Genomic DNA, 18,571 nt, shown 5'->3' with positions numbered 1-18,571 from the left:
CTGGAATGCCGAGCTCTGTAGAGATAACTTTGGAAGCCATCATGTACTTTTGCAAGAGAGAATAATATACTTTTCACATATGCCAGGAATATTCCCAGTATATATACAGTACCTATCTATTCCATTGACTCTTATAGGTTTAATATGTGATAAAAAAATGTCCTTTTGCCACACACATAGGTCATATATGTTGGCATACCTTTTTTCTTTAGTTTTTCTTTAATGTGTTAAAAAGTGTAGTCTTCCTCCTCAACGCTAGACAATATGGTAGTTGCATACAGCTCATGGAGGTCAGACGTTACAGATATACACTCCAAGTGTGATGAGGACAAAGCCTCATTGTCAAGCTATGTCTCCATTTTTTTCTATATCACCAATGCAGGCACTACATTTCTAAAACCCAATATTACCAAACTGAACCGTTTGCCTAAATGCCTGAAAATTTTGAAGAAACCAGAAATTTGTAAAAGAATTTCTTTAAAGGATCACTTCCATGATAATGGCCCAAAAAATAAATAAATAAAGAGACCCTAATGAATTATAGAGCAAAATCTCAGTTATCATTCATTTTACAACTTCTTCAGAATGGTAAAACACACAGTTACATGGGTAATTTCCTACATACATTGCTCGTAAGAAATTCGACACAAAAGTGACCTTTAGTTGTAACCCTATAAAGACTCATGTGGGGATGCAATAAATGAGTGCAGCATTCTGCAAGACCCAGGGTAGTAAGATGTAGCCTCAGCTAGACCGTGTGTTATCTACAGTCATGGCCAAAGTTTTGAGAATGACACCAAAATTATATTTTCACATGATCTGCTGGCCTCTGGTTTTTATTAGTGTTTGTCTGATGTTTATATCACATACAGAAATATAATTGCAATCATATTATGAGTACCAATAGGTTATATTGACAGTTAGAATGAGTTAATGCAGCAAGTCAATATTTGCAGTGTTGCCCCTTCATCTTCAAGACCTCTGTAATTCTCCCTGGCATGCTCTCAATCAACTTTTGGACCAAATCCTGACTGATAGCAGTCCATTCTTGCATAATCAATGCTTGCATTTTGCCAGAATTTGTTGGTTTTTGTTTGTCCACCCGTCTCTTGATGATTGACCACAAGTTCTCAATGGGATTAAGATCTGGGGAGTTTCCAGGCCATGGACCCAAAATCTCTATGTTTTGTTCCATGAGCCATTTAGTTATCACCTTTGCTTTATGCAAGGTGCTCCATCATGCTGGAAAAGGCATTGTTGGACGCCAAACTGCTCTTGGACGGTTGGGAGAAGTTGCTCTTGGAGGACATTCTAGTACCATTCTTTATTCATGGCTGTGTTTTTAGGCAAGACTGTGAGTGAGCCGATTCCCTTGGCTGAGAAGCAACCCCACACATGAATGGTTTCAGGATGCTTTACAGTTGGCATGAGACAAGACTGGTGGTAGCGCTCACCACTTCTTCTCCGAATAAGCTGTTTTCCAGATGTCCCAAACAATCGAAAAGGGGATTCATCAGAGAAAATGACTTTGCCCCAGTCCTCAGCAGTCCACTCCCTGTACCTTTTGCAGAATATCAGTCGGTCCCTGATGTTTTTTCTGGAGAGAAGTGGCTTCTTTGCTGCCCTCCTTGAAACCAGCCCTTGCTCAAAGAGTCTCTGCCTCACAGTGCTTGCAGAAGCACTCACACCAGCCTGCTGCCATTCCTGTGCAAGCTCGGCACTGCTGGTAATCCGATCCCGCAGCTGAAACAGTTTTAAGATACGGTCCTGGCGCTTGCTGGTCTTTCTTGGGCGCCCTGGAGCCTTTTTGACAACAATGGAAGCTCTCTCCTTGAAGTTCTTGATGATGCGATAGATTGTTGACTGAGGTGCAATCTTTGTAGCTGCGATACTCTTCCCTGTTAGGCCATTTTTGTGCAGTGCAATGATGGCTGCACGTGTTTCTTTAGAAATAACCATGGTTAACTGAAGAGAAACAATGATACCAAGAAGCAGCCTCCTTTTAAAGTGTCCAGTGATGTCATTCTTACTTAATCATGACTGATTGATTGCCAGCCCTGTCCTCATCAACACCCACACCTGTGTTAATGGATCAATCACTAAAACGATGTTAGCTGCTTCTTTTAAGGCAGGACTGCAATGATGTTGAAATGTGTTTTGGGGGTTAAAGTTCATTTTCTGGGCAAATATTGACTTTGCAAGTACAGTAATTGCTGTTAAGCTGATCACTCTTTGACATTCAGGAGTATATGCAAATTGCCATTACAAAAAATGAAGCAGTAAACTTTGGAAAAATTACTATTTGTCTCATTCTCAATACTTTTGGCCATGACTGTACTGTCATACTCCTTTATCAGCACAGTAAAATACTTCTTTTATAAATCTGAAAATTCATGCCCACATCTGGTCAATGGTCTGTTCTTGTTTACCATACTAAACTAGGCTCACCATGATTTACTGTTTAGAAATGTATATGGATGTCTATAGGTCATCAACATGTTCCAAGAAAGCAATATAGTCAAAACTGTGAACTGAAAATGTGGTCCAATCAAACCTTAAAGGGGGTCTTCCATGGATAAAAACAACTAAAATAATACATTTCTGAATATACAGTGGGGAAAATAAGTATTTGATACACTGCTGATTTTTCAGGTTTTCCCATCTACCAAGAATGGAGAGGTCTGCAATTTTTATCGTAGGTACACTTCAACTGCGAGAGACAAAATCTAATAATAAAAAGCAGAAAATCACATTGTATGATTTTTACATAATTGATTTGCATTTTATTGCATGAAATAAGTATTTGATCACCTACCAATCAGCAAAAAATATGGCTCTCACAGACCTGTTAGTCTTTCTATAAGAAGCCTTCCTACTCTGCACTCATTACCTGTATTAATTATTGCACCTGTTTGAACTCGTTACCTGTATAAAAGCCAGTAGTCCACACATTCAATCAATCACACTCCAATCTCTTCACCATGGCCAAGACCAAAGAGATTGAGGACACCAGGGACAAAATTGTAGACCTGCACAAGGCTGGGTATGGGCTACAGGACAATAGACAAGCAGCTTGGTGAGAAGGTAACAACTGTTGGCGCAATTATTAGAAAATGGGAGAAACACAAAATGACAATGTCAATTTTCTTCAGTCTGGGGCTCCATGCAAGATCTCACCTTGTGGGGGTAAGGATGATTGCGGGAAAGGTCAGAAATCAGCCCAGAATTACATGGGAGGACCTGGTCAATGACTTGAAGAGAGCTGGGACCACAGTCTCAAACATTACCATTAGTAACACATTACGACGTCATGACTAAAATCCTGCAGGGCACACAAGGTTCCCCTGCTCACGCCAGCACATGTCCAGGCCTGTTTGAAATTCATCGAGGACCATCTGGAGGATCCAGAGGAGGCATGAGAGAAGCTCATGTGGTCAGATGAGACCAAAATTTAACTTTTTGGTATCAACTCCACTTGCCGTGTTTGGTGGAAGAAGAAGGATGAGTACAACCCCAATAATACCATCCCAACCATGAAGCATGGTGGGGGAAACATCATACTTTGGTAGTGCTTTTCTGCATAGGGGACAGAAAGATATCTGAAAGATAAGATCTGTATGGAGGAGTGGGCCAAAATCCACCCTGCAGTGTGTGCAAACTTGGTCAAGAACTACAGGAAACATCTAACCTCTGTAACTGCAAACAAAGGTTTCTGTACCAAATATTAAGTTCTGTTTTTTATTTGTATCAAATACTTATTTTATGCAATAAAATGCTAATTAATTGTTTAAAAATCATACAATGTGATTTACTGGATTTTTTTTAAAGATTCTGTCTTTCACAGTTGAAGTGTACCTATGATAAAAATGACAGACCTCTCCATTCCTTATAGGTGGGAAAACTTGCAAACTTCGCAGTGTATCAAATACTTATTTTTCCCACTGAACTTACCTCTTGCATTCTCTAACCACAAAAGGCTAGATCCTTGAGGGCACTCTTAGGAGCGACTTATGTATGCAATGAGTGACCAAAGTTATTTTTCCTTTTTATTCTGAATAAACCTTCAAAACGCACCTCTCATTTCATGTAACCTTTAAGAACGGGCTTTGATGGGTGTACATTAGAAATCACAATATTTCTGGCCATTGTATGTCTTGTATCCGGCAATTTTCCCCTCTGCAATCTCCATGTCTAATTTTCAGTTAAAAATCAGCCATAATCCCTACTGAGGCATCATATTTCTTTTTTTTTTCTTTCTTTAGTTCAGCTAGTAGAAATTATTTTTTTTCACTAAAAAAAGGGTAAAAAAGGTAACAGAGTCTAGATCTTTTATAAAAGCCCTAAATACCTTACTGTAAGTAAAAATATCTAAATTTCCAATCATAATAAAAAACATTTTTCATTTGTTTTCACAAACCCTGAAGAAAGAGTTCCTCATTCATTTCTGCTCTTGATGTTTTTGAAAAACATCTCTTCTTCAACCAACTGGCATCAAATTCACTTTGGTGGTCATCTGGCCAAGTAATAGACACCTGTGATAGTGGAAAAAGGAAAGAAAAAACTATGAGGAAAAATAAACATCTTCCCTCATTGCCTCTTGACAACAGTCATAATATTCCGATACAATTAACACCAGAACATCAGTATAATTGGAATGTAAACCTAGAATTGCATCCCAATATATGATTATTCACAAATGCTATAGAGAGGCATTAAAGACACTTCATGTGATGTCATATGTCTTTTCCATAGGGTGCTGTATTATGCATTGTTTCTAGTGGAGATATCTGTAACACAGCATTAAATAGATTTTTTTGTCTGTGTGCCTCCATATAAAAATTGAGCCTCATTAACATCTATTAGAGATGTATTGTGAACTTGTACATCTTAATGTTGCGTAACATGCTACTAATACATGCAATACATTATTACAAACTATAAGCGATAGTGTCTAAACACATGAAGAAACACTATTTATGAAATTAAGGTAATGCACCTTAAAGTGAATTTGATAGCTGATACATGCTGCCAATCCACGAGCAGCATGTATCAGGCACTGTCTGTATGATCTCAGCCAGGTATGTGTCACAGTTCTGTTGTCAGATTAACCGGGGCCAGGGGCTCTTTCCCTGTCCTTAACACTATGGGTGCCCTAGCTATCCCTGCTCCCCAGATTACTTCTGATGGTGAAGATGCTGGGCCATGTACCTTGCTGAACTCCTGAATCAGCCTTATATCTGACCCTCTCTGCCGCCCAGGGAAGTGGGGAGCAATAGTGTATGTATATACACAAACCAGAGAACCAAGGAAAGACGTACAGGGATAAATGAAAATACCAATCATACAAATATGCACTCACAGACAACGAATAGAAACACCAGGGAGAAAAGGAAGAGAAACTAAATAGGAGTGGATGAGGAATTGCACACAGCAGAAACACCTAGCAACAGTCAAAGATAAACACTCCAAATGCCTTAACCAACAACTGACTCCTCTGCTCCTCACCAGGCAGTACAAAAAACTAACACTGGAAATCCAGATTGCCAGAGGTGAGTATATATAGGAGAAGGGATTGGCCAATACTGAACAGCTGAGATCATCCAAGCTGGGAAGTTTCAGAGACGCCAAGCTGAACAGATTAACCCTTGCACTGCTAATAGAAGCCTGCAATATTTAATATGAAGAAGTGCTTCTGATCAGTGCAGGAGTACGTGAAATCAGAGGCTGTGGTCTTCTTGCCCCTCTCTGTCATGGTAAACCCATGACACCATCTCTTACAGCGTTAGTTTTTCTAAAAGTGCCTTCTGATATTTGGTGACAGTATGTTTGACTCTGAAATTCTGAGGCGTTTCAGAGAATAGCATAATTTAAAACCTACAGGGACCGAGCAGTGCTGGAGGCTAGTCGGATAGGCAGGTCCTTGGCAGATTCTTCCTGTCTGCTGTGAAGGAAAGACAGGTCTCTCCCTATATACAACACACAGGGAGAGACCCGTCACTCAAGGACAACTGTTGGGGAGAAGCTGTCAGTCTGACTAGTCTCATGTACGGCTGTCACTGTAGGCTTCTAAAGTATGTTTTTCCCCTCAGAATTTCAGGGTCAAACATACATGGCTGAGATCATACAGCCAGTGCCTGATACATTTTGTCCGTAGATCAGGCAGCATGTATCAGCTATCAGATTCCCTTTAAAGGTTCAATTCCTTAATTTTGTAAATAGCGCTTCTTAATGTGCTTAATAGTCATGAGCAAGCACTAAAACGCTCGGTGCTCGATGCTCGGGTCGAGCACATTGGAATACTCGGGTGCTCGACCCGAGCAATGAGCTCAATGTAAGTCTATGGGAAACTTGAGCATTTTTCAGGTGGCTCCCCCCGGCATTCTGCAGAGGGCCTAAAAATTGCCCAAATCGATGGGAACAGTGCTCAAATAACATGGGGACAGCATGGGGAAGACCCCTGGAAGCATTTCTGACTCCCAGGTCACTTCTGTCAACAACGTTGTATTACGCCACTTTTACGGACTCACAATAAAATATACCAAAACGAAACCAAAATGGAATTTCCTGGGAAATATGTTAAGGAACATCCTTTCCAGGGTAATGACTTGTATATAAAGCAAAATAAATAACCAAAAACAAAAATGCTTCTCCACACCTTGGGCAATGTTCACAAGTAGCTTTTCTGATGCGTTTTTTCACTTTTGCATTGCTTTCAACCGTGACAACTGCATTCATCAGGAAATGTAATTTTAACATTTTACAACCTTATCTGGCCATGTGGTGTGTGAGATATCATCAGACACATTGTGTTTCATTTATGAAGGAGGGACTCTGAGAGTCACAAAGCCTATTTTTATAGGGCCATCAGGCGGTCTTTACTATTCTTAAAGGGCCAGCATCGGCCCTCACTATTCTTCGAGAGCCATCAGCCGGCTTTGTTTCATTGTTCCCATTACTAAAGAGTGGGTCTCCTATACTGTTATTGCGTATGCAGTGAGTGCCAGGGCTGCCCAAAATTTGGACGCACCCCAATACCACTTTGAAAATTTGGATGCACCCCAATACCCCTTTGAAGAGACTTAGAGATGGGCCTCCTGAAAACAATATTCCCATTATTAGGAAGTAGGTCTCTCATTGTGTTTGCCTATGCAGTGAATGCAAGGGTTGACAAAAATTTGGAGGCACTCCAATGCCCCTTGGAAGAGACGTGGAGGTCAGAGGGCCTCCTGAAAACAATGTTCCCATTATTAGGAAGTGGGTCTCCCATTGTGTTTGCCTATGCAGTGAATGCAAGGATTGCAAATTTAGAGGCACTCCAATGCCCCTTGGAAAAGACGTAGAGGGCCTCATAAAAAAATATTCACATTATTAAGAAGTGGGTCTCCCATAGTATTGGCCTATGCAGTGAATGCAAGGGCTGCCAAAAATTGGGAGGCACTCCAATGCCCCTTGCAACAGACGTGGAAGAGGGCCTCATAAAAAAATGTTCCCATTAGAAAGGAGCGGGCCTCCTATACTTGTAATGCCCATGCACTAAGTGTATGGGATGACAAACATTTACCCCTGGGGGGTATACATGAACATACTGTATAATTTTTTTTTTTTTACGGGCATCATAAACACCCTTTAAAAAAATTATGTGGGTCTTGCATCACAGACCACGGTCATCCTGGTGATATGGGGGTGGAGGATGAGGAGAAGGAGGAGACAAGAGCAAATAGGCAAAATCAGGAAGCATATACCCATGTCTGGGTGTGAAAAGGTGCATGGGAATACACCTCCCAAGAAAAGACACTGGATTTGAGTTTATGTTACCCTGCTATCATTCGGTGGTGTTGAGAAGTCTGGCCCAATCCAGCCCTTGTTCATTTTTATAAAAGTGAGCCTGTCAGCATTTTCAGTTGACAGGGGGATGTGCTTATCAGTTATAATTCCACCAGAGGCACTAAAAACCCGCTCTGATAAAACGCTGGCAGCAGGGCAGGCCAGAACCTCCAAGGCATAGAGAGCCAGTTCATTACACGTATCTAGCTTGGATACCCAATAATTATAAGGCACAGAGGAAACACGGAGGACGTTGGTACGGTCGGCACGGTACTCCCTCAGCAGCTTCCCAAACTTTGCACTCCTTGTGATAGTAACCCACGCCTAAGGGCCTGTGCAATGGGAGGGGCTGAGAAAACACTCCCAGAACTTTGACGGTGTTCCCCTGCCTCTACTGGATTGAAGTTGTGTCTCTCTCGCCTGTACTCCTTGGTTGTCCAACGAAGTGTGCCCTCTGCCGCCAGCGTTTTCAGATGGAAATTTTTTTAATAGTTCCGCAACAAGAGCCTTCTGGTACAGCCCCATTTTTGTAGACCTATCCGCCTCGGGAATAAGAGATATATAGTTCTCCTTGTAGCGTGGGTCTAGAAGTGTCACCAACCAGTAATGACTGTCACCCAAAATTTTGAGAATGCGAGGGTCATGGGAAAGGCAGCGTAACATAAACTCAGCCATGCGTGCCAGACTACTAACAGGCAAGACTTCCGTGTCCTCACCACGAGGATGACTGGCCATGCTCTCCTCCTCCTCCTCTCTGTCCTCTGGCCATCCACGCTGAACAGATGGTATGATAGCTGTGCAGGTAGTACCGAATATAGCGCATGAAACTAGCTCCTGTCCTTCCTCCTCCTCCTCCTCTTCCTCATTGTCACCCAATGGGATGAGATGAGGCTGGGCTGTGTGTAATCACCCAGTATGGTTCCTCGCTCCATCTCATCGTGCTCCGCCTGCAATGCATCCTCTTTGATTGTGAGCAGAGAGCGTTTCAGAAGACAGAGAAGCGGGATGGTGACACTAATTATGGCGTCATCGCCGCTCACCATCTTGGTGGAGTCCTCAAAGTTTTGGAGGATGGTACATATGTCTGACATCCATGTCGACTCCTGAGGTCTTATGTGTGGAGTCTGAACTGAATACCGACGGTGTTGTTGATGCTGGTACTCAACAACTGCCCTCTTCTGCTCACAAATCCTTCCCAACATCTGCAGTGTAGAGTTCCAACGCGTGGGGACATCACACACCAGTATGTGAGCCGGAAGCTGCAAATGCTGCTGAAATACGGCAAGGGCGACAGAAGCTGTAGGTGACGTTCTAAAATGGGCACACAGGCGGAGTACTTTAAGAAGCAGATCCGGCAGCTCCGGGTAGGATTTGAGAAACCGCTGAACCACGAGGTTAAGCACATGGGCCAGGCATGGTACGTGTGTGAGCTCGCTTCGCTTCAGAGCCGCCACCAGGTTCCGGCCATTGTCACACACGACCATACCTGGCTGTAGGTTCAGAGGTGTGAGCCACAGATCTACCTGCTCTTTCAGAGGTGTCCTCAACTCTTCAGCATTGTGCGGTTTGTTACCTAAGCATATTAGCTTCAGCACAGCCTGTTGCCGCTTGGCCGAGGCAGTGCTGCAGTGCTTACAGCTTGTGACTGATGTGGTCATTTCGGAGATGGAGGCTGAAAAGGAGGAGGAGGATGAGGTGCAGGAGCTGTAGACCGCGGGGGCAACCCTGATTGACCTAGGGTCCGCAATCCTTGGCGTCGGGAGGACGTGTTCCATCCCAAGGTCCGACTGTGTCCCGGCTTCCACTATGTTAACCCAGTGTGCCGTCAGCGAGATGTACCATCCCTGCCCACAAGCAATTGTCCACATGTCCGTGGTTATGTGGACTTTCCTGGTAACTGCGTTGTTGAGGGCACGGCTAATGTTTTGGGACATGTGCTTGTGTAATGCGGGGATGGCACACCGGGAGCAATAGTGGCGGCTGGGGACCGAGTACCGAGGGACGGCCGCCGCCATCAGGTTGTGAAATGCTTCCGTCTCCACGACCCTAAAATGCAACATTTTGAGCACAAGCAGTCGTGAAATGTGAGAATTTAGTAGTGTGGCCTGTGGGGCGTTGGCTGCATATTTGCGCTTGCGTTCCAAGGACTGGGGTATGGACAACTGAACACTTCTCTGGGACAAAGACATGGACATGCTTCCTGATGCATCTTCGCATGCACCATGGACAGGGGATTGGCTTGCATGCACAACAGCGGAAGAAGCAATGGTGCCACCCGCAGACACTGTTTCTGGTCCCTGGGGTTCTGCCCACAAAGTCGGGTGCTTTGCTGCCATGTGCCTGATCATGCTGGTGGTGGTCAGGCTGGTCGTTTTGCCACACCTGCTGATGCTGGCCTGGCAGGTGGTGCAAATGGCCTTTTTGGGGTTATTGGTAGAGTCTTTAAAAAACAACCAGACTCGGGAAGACCTATCAGTTGTACTGGCAACTTCCTTCGTGTTGGTATTACGGGGAACGGTTGCCTGCCTTCTGTCTGTGGCCACCACACTGCTTCCTCCTGCCTGTTGGGGTGCTCTGCCTCCCTCCCCCTGTGTGTTGCTGTCCTCGCTCTGCATGTCCTCCTGCCAGGTTGGGTCAGTTACTATATCATCCACGACCTCGTCTTCCACTTCCGCTCCCTGGTCCTCCTCATGACTTTCTGGCAATTGTGTCTCATCATCGTCCACCTCTTGTGACACTTTCCCACTGTTGCCTTCATGTGACCGTGGCTGCTCAAATATTTGGGCATCGCTACATGCGATCTCCTCTTGCCCCGCTTCAAGTGGACCGGGCGAGAGGCCTGAATCTATAAATGGAAAAGTGAACAGCTCTTCAGAATGTCCAAGTGTGGGATCAGTTGTCTCCGGGCACTCGGCATGGTGGGAGGAAGGAGAATCAGGGTGAGGAATATGCGGTCCAGACTCACGGCTACTGAGACTTGACCGTTTGGAAAACAGGGTGGTGGTGGCTAAGTGACTGGAAGCATTATCTGCTATCCAACCAACAACCTTTTGACACTGCTCTGGGTTCAATAGTGGTGTGCTGCGGTCCCCTAGGAATTGGGACAGGACGGTCGGGCGAGAAGATGTGGGTGTTTGTTGTGGCACAATTTCAGCTTACCCGCGGCCTTGTCATCGGCCTCTGCATGCACCATCACCATCACATCCAGTTCCCCGTCCCTTGCCACGTGCCTTGCCCAATTTAAATGGAGGACAGTATCTTCCACGCTCACTACAAATGACTGAGTTTGGAGTGAACTTCTATGTGACTCGTGTGACGGAGAAAACAGAGTTTTAAATACCTGGCCTGTAGGTAGCTAGTTTGAACAGCAACCTGGTGTGAATTGCTGCACTGACACTCTGAAAGAAATTTTTAATGGAGGCCAGAAATGGCAGTATTTTCTGACAACGTATATGTGATCCGTGTGACGGAGAAAACACAGTTTTGAATAGCTGGATTTCTAGCGCTGTAATATGGAAAGGACCTGGCTGTAATCTGCAGTGCCAACAAGCAAATAGCGCAGAAAAACTGTGTTCTCTGGATTGCTTTTTAAGCAAATAATGAGGATTAAGATCTAAAGAAAAGTATTCCTGGCCCCTGAGACCTGGGCCTTTGTATGAAAATATCTAACAGCAGCAGAAGGCAGAATTGGAATGGAGCCTCTTGTGCTATGTGCACTGCAGTCTTGCTATATACCCTGCCTGCCTATATACACTGCCTGCCTGATATCTCTGCAGATGGATTAGTCCTCCGAAGGACTGCTTGTTGAGATGAATATGTGTAATGTACTTGTTTTCTCCCTACACTACCTAATACACAACCAAATCCCTCCCTAGCTCAGCAGCACCTCTCCCTACACTGTCTGATTCCGGTGTGACTGTGACGAGCGCAGCGGCGCCAGGTCTAATATAGACCTGATGACGCTGTGCGGCCAGCCAATCACTGTAATGCCAAAACCATCATGGCTGCGGCATTACAATGAGCTCCAAACATGCAGGAAGGGGACCCGAGCATCCGCCCGAGCATCTCGCAAGTACTCGGCGAGCGCCAAGCATCTCGAGTATTGAGATGCTCGGGCGAGTACCAAGTACTTGCGAGTATGCTCGCTCATCACTAGTGTTTATACATTATCTCTTATAAAAAATGTATGCTTTCAATTTTAATGTATGTCAAACATACCTTGCTGAGACCATACAGCCAGTGCTTGATACATGTTGTCCATAGATCAGACTACATGTATCAGCAGTCAGATTCCCTTTAATTTTGCAAGCGTAATATTTCATACTGCTATTACTACGTAGCACACACATCAAAGACCATGGAGACTAAAATAGGGATTTATATGAGGGTATTTCAACCTCTACTCTCTTAAGCCCACCATACACCATAAATTACTGTCACCTGAATGATTGATTGGCAGATTGTTCATCTGACTCTCACATACGCCAGAGTGCACTTTCGGCCAAGTGTTCCTGTATTCTTAATGAGAGCCATCGCCAGACACGTCTAGCAGAAGCTTATGTCTGGGAGAACAAAGCGATCCACAGTCTGAAATTGGACATGGTCAATCGACATTTCCCCCAACAATCAGTTGTCCAGAGCTCCCAAAGATATTAAACTTTTGGCAGAACCAATCTATACCAACAGGTTCATCTGACATTATTTTAATGTGTATAGAGGACTTTATATTTGGAGAACAAACTCTATAAAATAGAAAAATGGAAATCATGAGAAATATGCCGGCTGGTGTAATGCTGGGAAAATTAAAGCAAGTAATTGTTTTTATTGTATAACATTCCCCAATTTTGGCAATTTTAGAAAATCCCAGAAAATCCCTTCAGAGCTAAAAAACAAATACAAAAATACCTCTTTGTCCCCATGATATCCTTCTCTTCATTAAACAATTTCCTTTACAATATTCCAAATTGTAATAGTGAAAATATAAATTATAACAATGATATGGGTCCCATCGGGCATTCTATTTGCTTCCCCCTCCTCTGGTACTTTATGTGTGGAATGATAGCATTGGGAACATTTAATAGGGTTGGATTGATTTATTCTGCATGACTTACATGTTAAAGTCTCATTATTTAACTAACAAATATCACTGCCAGTCAGAAAAAAAAGAGAGAACTAAGCAGTGAAGGATCCTTGTTTTCGCTCTCACATTTTTTTTTACAAATGGATTTTGGGACTTTGCGGAAAATCTTGTAGACTGCCAAAAATGATGTTTTGTGTGTATTTGCTTTGGAACAATACAAATACAGAGTAATAGCTCTAATATGCAAAAAAAGCAAAAAATTTTAAGCCTAGTTAGAGAGGAAGTGGCTGTAAATCTTAGACAGGATACATCATTATTGTATGATCTTCTGCCCTTCTAATTCACAACAGGTGCCTGTTTTCTGTGTTCTCTTGTGTGTGAAGTATCATGTTGGTCTAGGCAGCTGTCTTGAACCTTTCACCAGACTTTTGTCTTCACAGAAAAAAAATTGGAAAAAATTTCCACCTCTTCATAAATCTCGGTGATCACTTTAATGTTCTGCTCCTCAAACTCATAATTTATCGCTTTTTAATATGGGCTTTAAAAAAGATTAATGAGCCGACTCAACCATGTATCTTTATCCCACTCTTCATCTAAAGCAGTTTGGAATCAACGAGAAAAACTTTTACACATTTTATTTACAACAAAAATGTATAAAAATATATAAAATTGCTATCCAAAAGACATTTACAGTTATATTCCAAATGCAACACTAAGTGGTATGGGTAAGGGCTCATTCGCATGTCAGTTTTTAACCTACAAGTCCTATCTGCTTTTTTCACTGATAGCACTTGGACCTATGACAGTCTATGGAAGAGGGGAGTAGTAGTGTATGGCAGTACACAAACCAGACTAACAAGGTAATACAAACAGGACTAAAGGAAAATACCAGTCATACAAATATATGCACACAAACAACAGAGGTTAACACCAGGAAGTGGAGGATGGGAATCAAACCAAAATAGGAAAAGAGTAGGATTAACACCCAACCTAAACAACACAACAGTCTAAGCTGAAATCCACCAAACACATTCTCAAATAACCATCCTCCACTACACTCCTAGAACCATACAGCATAAGCTAGCTCTGGCAATGATAGCCTGCCAAAGCTAAGTATACAGTATATAGAAGCAGCGAGTGGCTAACAGATTTGACAGCTGAGAGCCTAAATGAAGGTAAGCTTCCAGGAGCTCACAACTGAGCAGATTAACCCCTGTACTGCTAAAAGAAACCTACACCGTTTAATATGAAGGTGAAAGGCTTCTAATGAGTGCAGGTGTGGGAGGAATCAGACGCTGCGGTCTTCTGTCTCCTCTCTGTCACGGTATACCTGTGACACCATCTTTCTGACTGCATTAGTTTCTATAAAAGCGCCTTCTGATATTTTTTGGTATATAAAACATTTAATACTGTGATTTTTGAAAGTGGTAAAATTTGATTTAGGATTAAAGAAGTTGGTCTCTAACTTCAAAATACAGTTGGCACAGTAATTAGCACATCATCCTATGTGTCATTCCAGCTAATTTTGTTCTTGGAAGCCACTGCTACTGCAGGGGTAATGTAATATAAAGGTACATTCACACAATGAATTTTCTTAAAGTGATTTTATGAAAATTGCATCATGTAAATATACACTTATGTTTCTGTCTTACCTATAGAGGATGTCCAGTGCAGGGGCACAACTCTATAATGTCAATTTGCCATAAAATGATATATATGGATAGCAGTAGTGATGAGCGAGCATGCTCGCTACTGCTCGGTGCTCGCCCGAGCATCTCACTGCTCGAGATGCTCGGCGCTCGCAAAGTATTTCTGGGTTGCTCGGGCGGGAACTCGGGTCCCCTCCCTGCATGTTTGGTGCTCTTTACAGAGCCAATGAACATGCAGGGATTGCCTGCCATGCACTGTAATGCCGTAGCCATGTTGGTTGTGGGCATTACAGTGATTGGCTGGCCGCACAGCGTCATCAGGTCTAAATCAGACCGGGCGCCGCCATGCTCGTCAAGGTCACCATGGATCAGACAGTATAGGGAGAGCTGCTGCTGAGTCAGGGAGAGATTTGATCGTGTATTAGGTAGTGTAGGGAGAAAAACCGAACATTACACACATCCATCTTAACAAACAGTCCTTCTGAGGACTAATCCATCTGCAGAGATATCAGGCAGGCAGGGTGTATAGGCAGGCAGTGTATATAGCAGACTGCAGTGCATATAGCACAAGAGGCTCCATTCCAATTCTGCCTTCTGCTGCTGTTAGATATTTCTATACAAAGGCCCAGATCTCAGGGGCCAGGAATACTTTTCTTTAGATCTTAATCCTCATTATTTGCTTAAAAAGCAATCCAGAGAACACCGTTTTTCTGCGTCATTTGCTTGTTTTGGGAGAGGTGCTGCAACGTCAGGGACAGATTTGCTTGTGTATTAGGTAGTGTAGGGAGAAAAACCGTACATTACACATATCCATCTTAACAAACAGCCAGGTCCTTTCCATATTAAAGCACTAGAAATCCAACTATTTAAAACTGTGTTTTCTCTGTCATACGGATCACATATACGTTGTCAGAAAATACTGCCATTTCTGGCCTCCATTAAAAATTTCCTTTAGTGTGTCATTGAAGCAATTCACCGCAGTTTGCTGTTCAAACTACTTACCTACAGGCCAGGTATTTAAAACTCTGTTTTCTCCATCAAACAGATCACATATATGTTGTCAGAAAATACTGCCATTTCTGGCCTTCATTAAAAATTTCCTTTAGTGTGTCATTGAAGCAATTAACCGCAGTTTGCTGTTCAAACTACTTACCTGCAGGCCAGGTATATAAAACTCTGTTTTCTCTATCACATAGATCACATATAAGTTCGCTCCAAACTCAGTCATTTGTAGTGAGCGTGGAAGACACTGTCCTCCATTTAAAATGGGCAAGGCATGTGGCAAGGGACAAGGAACTGGACTTGATGGTATTGGTGCATGCAGAGGCTGAAGACAAGGCCGGGGGAAAGCTGAAATTGTGCCACAACAAACACCCAAATCTTCTCGCCTGACCTTCCTGTCCCAATTTCTAGGGGACCGCAGCACACCACTATTGAACCCAGAGCAGTGTCAAAAGGCTGTTGGTTGGATAGCGGATAATGCTTCTAGTCACTTAGCCACCACCACCACCACCCTGTCTTCCACACGGTTAAGTCTCAGTAGCCATGAGTCTGGACCGCACATTCATCACCCTGATCCTCCTTCCTCCCACCATGCCGAGTACCCAGAGACAACTAATCCCACACTTGGACACTCTGAAGAGCTGTTCACTTTTCCATTTATAGATTCGGGCCTCTAGCCCGGTCCACTTGAAGCGGGGCAAGAGAAGATTGCATGCAGCGACGCCCATATATTTGAGCAGTCACGGTCAAACGAAGGCGACGGTGGGAAAGTGTAACAAGAGGTGGACGATGAGGAGACACAATTGTCAGAAAGTCAGGCGGAGGACCAGGGTGCGGAAGTGGTAGACGAGGTTGTGGATTATATAGTAACTGACCCAACCAGGCAGGAGGACATGCAAAGTGAGGACAGCAGCACACAGGGGGAGGGAGGTACAGCACCCCAACAGGCAGGAGGAAGCAGTGTGGTGGCTGCAGACAGAAGGCAGGCAACCGTTCCCCATAACACCAACACGTAGGAAGTTGCCAGTACAACTGTTAGGTCTTCCCGAGTCTGGTTGTTTTTTAAAGACTCTACCAATAACCCCAAAAAGGCCATTTGCACCACCTGCCAGGCCAGCATCAGCAGGGGTGGCAAAACGACCAGCCTGACCACCACCAGCATGATCAGGCACATGGCAGCAAAGCACCCGACTTTGTGGGCAGAACCCCAGGGACCAGAAACAGTGTCTGCAGGTGGCACCATTGCTTCTTCCGCTGTTGTGCATGCAAGCCAATCCCCTGTCCATGGTGCATGCAAAGACACCTCCTGCCCTGCACCTGTCGTTGCACACTCTCAAGTAGCAGCATCAGGAAGCACGTCCATGTCCTTGTCCCAGCGCAGCGTTCAGTTGTCCATACCCCAGTCCATGGAACGCAAGCGCAAATATGCAGCCAAAGCCCGACAGGCCACACTACTAAATTCTCACATTTCACGACTGCTTGCGCTCGAAATGTTGCCTTTTAGGCTTGTGGAGACGGAAGCATTTCCTCTGAACCTACAGCCAGGTATGGTCGTGTGTGACAATGGCCGGAACCTGGTGGCGGCTCTGAAGCGAAGCGAGCTCACACACGTACCATGCCTGGCCCATGTGCTTAACCTCGTGGTTCAGCGGTTTCTCAAATCCTACCCGGAGCTGCCGGATCTGCTTCTTAAAGTACGCTGCCTGTGTGCCCATTTTAGAAAGTCAGCTACAGCTTCCGCCGCCCTTGCAGTGTTTCAGCAGCGTTTGCAGCTTCCGGCTCACAGACTTGTGTGTGATGTCCCCACGCGTTGGAACTCTACACTGCAGATGTTGGGAAGGATTTGTGAGCAGAAGAGGGCAGTTGTTGAGTACCAGAATCAACAAGGCCGTCGGTATTCAGTTCAGACTCCACACATAAGACCTCAGGAGTGAACATGGATGTCAGACATATGTACCATCCTCCAAAACTTTGAGGACTCCACCAAGATGGTGAGCGGCGATGACGCCATAATTAGCGTCACCATCCCGCGTCTCTGTCTTCTGAAATGCTCTCAGCTCACAATCAAAGAGGAGGCATTGCAGGCGGAGCACGATGAGATGGAGCAAGGAACCATTCAGGGTGATTACACACAGCCAAGCCTCAACTCATCCCAACGTGGATTGGGTGACAATGAGGAAGAGGAGAAAGAGGAGGAAGGATAGGAGCTAGTTTCATGCACTATAGACGGTACTACCTGAACAGCTCTCATACCGTCTGTTCAGCGTGGATGCTCAGAGGACAGAGAGGAGGAGGAGGAGGAGAGCATGGTCAGTCATCCTCTTGGTGAGGACACGGAAGTCTTGCCTGTTAGTAGTCAGGCACGCATGGCTGAGTTTATGTTACGCTACCTTTCCCATGACCTTCGCGTTCTCAAAATTTTGGGTGACAGTTATTACTGGTTGGTGACATTTCTAGACCCACGCTACAAGGAGAACTTTATATCTTTTATTCCTGAGGCGGACAGATCTACAAAAATGGGACAGTACCAGAAGGCCCTTGTTGCGGAACTATTAAAAAAATTCCCATCTGAAAACGCTGGCGGCAGAGGACACACTTCGTTGGACAACCAAGGAGTACACGCGAGAGAGACACAACTTCAATCCAGCAGAGGCAGGGGAACACTGTCAAAGTTCGGGGAGAGTTTTCTCAGACTCTTCCATCGCACAGGCCCTGAGGCGCAGGATACTCTTACAAGGAGTGCAAAGTTTGGGAAGATGCTGAGGGAGTACCTTGCCGACCGTACCAACGTCCTCGGTGATTCCTCTGTGCCTTAAAATTATTGGGTATTCAAGCTGGATATGTGGAATGAACTGGCTCTTTATGCCTTGGAGGTCCTGGCTTGTCCTGCCGCCAGTTTTATCAGAGCAGGTTTTTAGTGCCGCTGGTGGCATTATAACTGATAAGCGCATCCGCCTGTCAACTGAAAATGCTGACAGGCTGACTTTTATAAAAATGAACAAGGGCTGGATTGGGC

The 18,571-nt window shown here is 44.3% G+C and overlaps 1 protein-coding gene across 1 annotated transcript in view; it reads right to left on the bottom strand.

The window, feature by feature from the left end:
- Nucleotides 1-18,571, bottom strand: part of BBOX1 (gamma-butyrobetaine hydroxylase 1) — a 267,776-nt gene that overhangs the window by 182,193 nt on the left and 67,012 nt on the right. The window contains exon 3 of the mRNA XM_073659436.1: nucleotides 4,418-4,532. Coding sequence (XP_073515537.1) covers nucleotides 4,418-4,532 — 115 coding nt within the window. The remainder of the gene's footprint in view (nucleotides 1-4,417; nucleotides 4,533-18,571) is intronic.

Source organism: Phyllobates terribilis, unplaced genomic scaffold (assembly GCF_046119375.1).
Source record: "Phyllobates terribilis strain yellow unplaced genomic scaffold, ASM4611937v1 Scaffold_13__5_contigs__length_258822181, whole genome shotgun sequence".
NCBI classification, from domain to species: domain Eukaryota; kingdom Metazoa; phylum Chordata; class Amphibia; order Anura; family Dendrobatidae; genus Phyllobates; species Phyllobates terribilis.
This window is presented reverse-complemented; position numbering and strand designations above follow the sequence as displayed.